This window comes from Onychostruthus taczanowskii, unplaced genomic scaffold, assembly GCF_017590055.1.
Source record: "Onychostruthus taczanowskii isolate IOZ18803 unplaced genomic scaffold, ASM1759005v1 scaffold7, whole genome shotgun sequence".
In the NCBI taxonomy this organism is placed as follows: domain Eukaryota; kingdom Metazoa; phylum Chordata; class Aves; order Passeriformes; family Passeridae; genus Onychostruthus; species Onychostruthus taczanowskii.
This window is the reverse complement of record NW_024504786.1, coordinates 4,398,632-4,406,335: the sequence shown is the minus strand read 5'-3', so window position 1 is coordinate 4,406,335 and position 7,704 is coordinate 4,398,632. Positions and strand designations below refer to the sequence as shown.

General features: G+C 42.5%; 1 protein-coding gene across 1 annotated transcript; it reads right to left on the bottom strand.

Moving 5' to 3' along the window:
• Nucleotides 1–356: 356 nt before the first annotated feature.
• On the bottom strand, nt 357–7,038 carry ECHDC2 (enoyl-CoA hydratase domain containing 2). The gene is made up of 10 exons (XM_041421923.1): nt 6,989–7,038; nt 5,543–5,610; nt 4,837–4,924; nt 4,427–4,513; nt 3,202–3,294; nt 2,552–2,608; nt 1,955–2,142; nt 1,469–1,519; nt 1,078–1,125; nt 357–610 (listed from the first exon to the last, which is right to left on the bottom strand). Exons 2-10 carry the CDS (start codon nt 5,591–5,593, stop codon nt 533–535), a joined length of 741 nt encoding a protein of 246 aa, XP_041277857.1. The 5' UTR covers nt 5,594–5,610; nt 6,989–7,038; the 3' UTR covers nt 357–532.
• Between the last annotated feature and the right edge of the window lie 666 nt (nt 7,039–7,704).

Here is a 7,704-nt window from a genome sequence, read left to right as displayed (position 1 = left end):
GATGTGATGGCCTCATGTACCTGTGCACATGCAGGCCCATGTTTTCTCAAGCACTGGCTCCAAAGGGAGGTGAGTTTGGGTTCCTGGAGTGAGTCAGTGTTACAATACTCACAGCAGAGCTGGGGTCAGGGGCCACTGCTCTGTGCCTGTTCTGTCAAAGCAGTTGGAAGAACACTGATACATCTTTATAAATTTAATTTCTCTCCAGTGTTTGTTTTTCCTGTTTAGATGCACTATGTTTTCTGCCTTTTTTTAAAAAAAAATTGCTTGTGGTAAGCCAAAACTTCTCCACACTCCTTACTTGACATCTGTGTGAAAGCCATAACCACTGACTTCAGATGAGCATGCTTTAAAGATCTGGTGTACAAAGTTAAATCTTTATTTGGAGACTTGTACAGAAAAATGATCCAGTGGAATAGTTAGAAATGCAGTCCAAGTGCACAGAATGGTGTCATAAAAATAATCCTAAGAAATCAGTGGATCCTCCTCAGTCCTGCTCCATCTCCAGAAACTGAAGGGGAAGCAGGAAGCGTTATTTGCCGGTGAACCGAGGTGGTCGCTTCTCCCTGAAGGCAGCCATCCCTTCCTGACGGTCTTTGGTGGGAATATTCTACATGAGAAAACAAATAAAACGAAGAGGTATGTTTTCCATTTACAAGTCTGGTGTGTTTTTAAGTCCTGACTAATTTGGCAGTAGTAGTGTAAGACTGAGATTGCTTTTCTTTCAATGATACATAAAATTCCACGGTTTGCAATTAGGAAAAAAGAGACAGGGTTGTAGTGTAACTCACAAACATAGCACCTAAGAAAACAACCATAGAGCTATATAGGAAGACAGTTTTCCCATAATCTTCATGCTCCATCATCTTAAAATATGCTGAGAGACACATTATATTGTAGTATTGTAATACCCTATATTGTTCCGTTAACTGAGAAAGGTGCATGCTCTCAAAACTTGCCATGAAGAACTACAGGAGGAATAATTTTGAATTTTTTAAACTAAAACCATTTGTAAATCTCATTCTATAACTAACATATAGTTGTTCCTTTCAGGAATGAATTCTGAAGGCAGTTTACCTGGGCATAACACATCCCCTCAATAGCCATCCCTGATGCAATGTCAACCTGGGAAGGAGAGGAAAGGTGTGAGGTTTGTCTGAAGCACAGCCCTCAAATCTACTTCATAGCTTTCACATCAATGAGAGCAGTCAGTCACTCTCAAACACTCAAAGTAAGTGAGCTTCACTCCAAATTAGAAGTACAGTATTACTATCTGTAGAAAAAATAATATCCTGCCATTTTACTTTTATCTTTAAAGAAATATTTTAAAATCTCTGAAATGCTTTTAAATGTCTGATATAAAGAAAAAAATTATAACTCATCTGTTCTAAATATTTTTACTGTAGTAATTTGTAAGAGCTGCTAATCTTTTCATTCACTTCATTATTTAAACAAAAATAATTATTACCTCCATTCCTTTGTTTATTGCCAGTTTTCCCATTTTCACAGCAAATGGTGCCTTTATTAAAAACAAAAACAAACCACAACAAATACTTTAAAATCATTAAATTCACATTGATTTATAATAGGTGAATTGTTATATTATTCTTTTGCTCCATATAACATCTTGGTCTACAGAAATCTGTGGTAAGTTAATAAGCATTTTATAAAAATCAATTTGCTGTTGTCTGCAGTTCACAGATGAATACGGTGTGAGGTTTCAGTGTGTCCTGCAGCTGGGAGCTAAACCTGTCCTGTGGGTTAAGCAGCTGGATGTTAACACTTGTTCCTACAGTAACTGCATTCACACAAAGGAACAGACTTAAAAGAGACTTAAAGATCAGGAAGCAAGACTTCAGCATTTCAGAGAAAGGAATTCCAGGTGTTTGTTTGCTCTCTCTTAAGGGGAGCACAAACGCTGTCTATACGTTGGTCCCATGAGCAATGCACTTACCTGGGGCAGGATTTCTTTAGCCAGAGTCAAAGCTCTCTGGTAAGCTGCATCTCCCTCGCTGTTCTGTGGCACTGAGTGGTTTACCAGCCCCATGGAGGCTGCCTGGTCTCCATCAACCTGTCTGCCAGTGAAAATGAGTTCCTTTGCAAGACCTATTCCAACACATCTGGGCAGGCGCTGCGTTCCACCTTAGGACAACGGGGAAAACACCATTTTCCATTTCTGACAAATGCACCAGAAGTATTTTGTCTCCTTATAAAAACTGAAACCTTAAAAAATAAAGGGATCATATATTTCCTTACTAACTGCTAGCTGAATATGTTAACATTTTTGGAAGCATCTGAAAGTCTTCAGTATTTTGGTAAAAAAGAAAAGGTGTAAAGGGACTTTCCTGCATTCAGAGTAAGTCTGAGACACAACTCTTTATTCATAGATCTCTTTTGTGACTGTAAGATGCTGCTTCTAATTTACATTCAAAACACTTCAAGTGTTCAAGAAGACACTCTATGGCAAAAATATTTACAATACAGCTGAGAAAGTGAGATTTAATGAATATTAATGAAGGTTTAATGAAGGTTAAGATTTAATGAAGGTTACCTGCTCCAGGCAGAAGTCCTCGTGTGGTCTCAATAAGCCCCATTTTAGCTGATGAAGCTATTAGAAAAATAAATGCAAGGTTAGATACCTTTTGATTCGTATAACTACAAGTTTTCCAGATTGAACTGATCAATAAAATTAGAAACCGTCAATACTGAGCTGGAACTCCATTTCTCCAGGTAGCCAGAAAGTCTGAATACTACAGTGTTTACTCCATGTCTGTCTCAAGTCTGCTTACCCCAATGTAGCAATTTTAGCTAGAAAAATTAACCTCACCTCCTTGCTAGATAAAATATAATGGATGGAAGTGTGGAAACAGAAGAAATAAGTCTTCCAACCCAAACTGATTTAAGCTGGGAAGGTTAGATCTAGCCAGAGTATATCTGATCCAGTGTTAGGTTACTATAACTATTCAGTCTTACTAATAAGTAGATTTCTAAAGAAATCCTAATCTTACCTAAACATAGGCTTTACTTTTTAAGCATGGGAACCACTTTCCAAATAACTAAATGTCACCATTTCTGTACAACCTTCTCTTAAATTTCTCTCAAGCTTCTGGATTCCATTAACAATCCTCTGTCATATGTGTCAGTTCTCTTTAAAATGCAGCCATCAGTTCCCAGGAGATTGCTACACTGAGCAACACAAACCTGCCACTCGGAGGTCACAGGCCAGGGCCAGCTCTAATCCCCCGCCCAAGGCGTAGCCATCGATGGCAGCGATCGTGGGCACAGGCAGGGCAGCTACAGAAGAGAGCACAGATTGCACAGTTGTGTTCCACAAGTTCTGTTCCACATGGCCCTGGAATTTAAATCCTTAAGTTCTAAAGCTTTCAGTTCAGAATTGCTCAAGGACTCGTTTTTTTCTGCCACAAATTTTCGGTCTGGAAACAGTAAAAATGATCTTGTACTTCTCCCTTCTTTGTAAGAATGCAAAACATGATTCTTCCATGCAAAGAAGCTTGCAAACAAAGTACTGCAATGCAAAATAGAATCAGTCCTCTCCTTGCAAATTTATGACACGAATATTCATCTGTTGCAGTCAAACAGCCAAAGAGAAGACACCATCCCTAGGCCATGTCACAACACTTAGCTTTTGTGGTGCTTTTGTTAGCCAAGGCTCCTGAAAACAGGAACAGTAAATGCTGTTTAACAAGGTTACCTCATAGTTGAGGAGCTTGATGTATCTGGAGATTAGCTGCTTGATACTGTTTTAAATACTCAGGCAGCTGGATGCAAACTTCTGAGGTGAGCTAGTTCTCTGCTGTAACCGCCCCTCTGACTGCTCCTGTCATTTTCAAAAAATTATTGCAATTCTGATTGGTATTTTAGACAGATTTGACTTTGCTGTTTCTTTCTAGTGAGAGCAGATAGGGGAAGAAAATTAATTGCTGAAGCTCATATTCATCTTGCAAAGAAAAAGAAAAGGGAGGTGAGTGAGTTGTAGATACAATCCCTCCTGACACTGCATAAATCCATTTAGCAAATCCATTCAGCGATTCAAATCCATGTTCTTAGGTCTCTGCCACATTTTGAGTGTTTCTGACCATGTACTGGAAGTGGGACAACCAACACAGCACTTGCCTCTCAAGGATTCCACAGAAGTATGGAATAAATAAATGCTTTCTTGGAGCAGGTATTTATTACATAGGTGTGTATGTGCTGTATTGTGCATAAGAAATACATCTTGTCCTTCGAGGGGCAGCAGGATGGTTGGGACTTCATTCTAATTGGATCTTTCTTTCAGGCATAAGCTGAAGCCATTGGAAAGCTACTCCTAGGTGGATAACCTGCTGGTTATCCCCTCCTACAGTATTTCTAAATGTTTCACTTCAAGTGGTCTAGGATACATTTTGCAACTGATGTAATCCTTTACCTATTTCATCCATAAGATTTCTCAGTCTTCTAACAAACTCTCCAACTTCTGCATCATCCATCTGTGCACGTTCCTTTAGATCTGCTCCTAAATAAAGGAGAAAAAGGTTAGAATCCAAGAAAAGACATCTTAAATGTTCCCTCCTGTCTCTCTCAGAGGACAGACCATTTGAAAAGACTTGAGATACAGCATTCCAGCTAAGTAAGGCCCATGGAAGTTGGAGTGTGCACGTTTGGGGTGCAGCAGTAACGAGGGTGCCCCTCTGTGCCCTTTTGACAGATTTATTTTTATTTCTTCTAGCGCTCGTGTCCAACTGCTTTTCTGCTTTTCAGCTGCATTATCTGATTGGCACACAGCCCTAAGAGCCACCACATTTTCTGAGAATAGTTTGCAGAGCCTTTGCTACTCACCTGCACAGAACACTCCTTTCACCTGGCTCTTGAACACCACCACACGCACCTGCTCATCGAAGCGGAGCCGCTCCAGGGCACCGAACAGCTACGGGAGAGGGAGTGCAGACAAGAGAAAAAAACATTTAGGCACATGGATGTGTACATACACTGAAATTATAGCAAGTTCCTAATCTATCATAGAAGTGTTTTGGTTTCTTTCCCTGCAGGTGCAAGAAAATTCATGGAAATCATGTCAGGGAACCAACAGGTTTTTCCATGACAAATTCAGAATGACACATTTCCCCATCTCTTTTTTCTTTCCACTCAGAGATGAACTTTTGCTGTACCTAAAACTTCCCTTCCTGTCCAGGCACGAACCAGACTTTCTCTAGGATGTGTCATCCTTGAACTGTTCACCTGCTAAGGTGTGACAATGAGTATGCTTTTGTTGTAATGACACAAGTAAGGACATTAATTTGCATCTGAGTTAACTTCAATAAATTAACTTAAATTAGCTTACTTAAATAACCCAGGTATCTCTGTCCACATCTGAGGCAGTAACTGTTGCATTCTGTTTTTCTCCAGGTTCACCTGTCTTACCCCAATGCCATTTCCCACTGCCCTTCACCATGAGAAGTTTCTTTAGATTTCCCACAGCTATTCTCACTGCAGTTAGTTATTGATCATGGTTCCAAACACACTCACGGGCCAGGCCCATACTCACTTCATTTACAAATACTTTTCCCAGTGAATTTCTTGCGTGGGGTCGATTCATTAGGATTTCAGCAATACCTTAGTAATAGGAGACAATTTCAGTTATACTTCATTTAGTTCTCTGACACAGTAATTCAACTGGGAATAATATCTGCTTATGCTTCTCCTTCCTGAAAATGCATATAAAGTATATTCTAAAACAGTCAGTTATTTCAAAACTGGAGGTGACACACCATGTCTATAAAACCCAGTTATGCAGAACAACTGTAAAATTCAGTAGGCCTGTAAAATACTATGAGTAAGGAGACTTTTAGAAAATTATCAAGACATCCAAGAACATATATCTTAGAATCACTGCAGAAATGGGAAAAAAACCCACCAAACAACAAACCAAAACCCAAATGATCCATCTTTCATTTCTCCTTTGAATGTCATTTAATTTAATTTTTATTGTACAGTCTTGCTGTGTTCAAGTACATTCCCTAATGAAGGAGACCATTCTCTTGGGATTGCTGTTTGCATGAGAACAGCACAGACTGGTCACACTCAGTTCATGTTCCAGAACCATTTTGAAAGTGAACTCCGTTTAATTTCAACATTCTAAGCTCATCAGCAGAAAGGACTCTACTCAAAGTTCCTAAGTCCAAGCAGAAGCATAAAACCACAACATCTACCTACATCTCCTTAGTACATGTGATTTGTAAATTATTATCCAACGGCTTCTGTATGCTTTGGAGAGAAAAAAAACATCTCCTATTTCCTTGCCTGGACTTCTGCTCACTTCCCAGGCCTTAACACTGGAAAATGCTGTTGCTGTGCTGTAGGTGCACAGCTGTACCTTGCACCTGCCCTGCTTGGTCCTTCTGCCCTGCTGGAAAGTCTCTGTTTATTCCTCTGCCCACGGCAGTGGCCAGCTGCTGAACCGGAGATGTGTCCCACTGGAACGGAGACGCACGTGAACAGCGGGAACCAGCAAAGGAAATGTACAGCTGGTAACTGCCTAATGTCTTTGTAACCAGCAAAATACCAAGATAAACTCCTGCAACAGTTACGCAGAAAGTAAATCCATGGCAATCTGAACCAAACCTCACACTGTTTCGTGGCTCTCATACATAAATGTGCACAGACATGTCAAGGTCCTGTCCTACCTTTATCACTGCCCATTAATGCTGTTAGAAAAATCTAAAGTATGCAAACCAGAACTTCTTGCGTTGAGGTCGCATTCACACATAACTTTAGGGGGGAAAAAAAAGTATCTAGCTATTCATTCAGCAGCAGCGTTCTTGAAAAAAAAGTATCAAGGCACGACTGAAATCAAAACAACAAAGAGCGCCCGGGACTCGGCAGGGCTGTCCCCCCCGCTCGGCTGGGAACGCACGGCCACGCTCACGCCAGGCCGGGCTGTTTCCAGCAGGAGCTGCCAGAAGCGGGGCCGCACTCCGAGCCCGGCACTCACCGCCGCCGGCCGCGCTCAGCAGCACCTCCGCGCCCCGCGGCGCCCCGCCGCCCGCCACAGCCGCAGCATGGCCGCCGCCGGAACCGGCACCGCGCCCGCCCCGCCTCCCGGGAGCGGCCTCGGCAGGGACGCAGCGCCGGCACGGCCCGCCCGGGGAGCCGTGCGGTGGGGAGCGAGCGCGCCGCCGCAAACAGCGCCGCCAGAAGCTTGGCTGAAGTTGGCGCCGGCTGTGCGGGACGCCGCCGGGTCCGTGTAGGGCAGGAGGTGATTTGCATCCTGCCCGGGCCGTGGGGATCCTCAAGGATGACAGAGTGAGGGAAGGGGAAGTTGAGTGGATGAAGGGAAGAGTGAGTTGATGAAGGGTCAGGTGTTCAGCTCTCACTGTAAATAAATCTGTATGTAACAAGAAGCACTTCAGAAAAAGAGAACGATCTCGTCAAGTATCCTTCCTAAAGACATCTCTGGAGGAAAAGAATTACAGAACCGCAGGATCAAATGGGTTGGGAAAGACCTCTGAGACCATCAAGTGCAGCCTATGACTGATCACCACCTTGTCCCCTAGACCATGGCGCTGAGTGCCACATCCAGTCTTTCCTTAAACACCTCCAGGGATGGTGACTCCAGCACCTCCCTGAGCAGCCCATTCACCCTTCCTGTGAAGAAATTCTTCCTAATGTCCAACCTAAACCTCTTCTGGCGCGACTTTAGGCCATTTC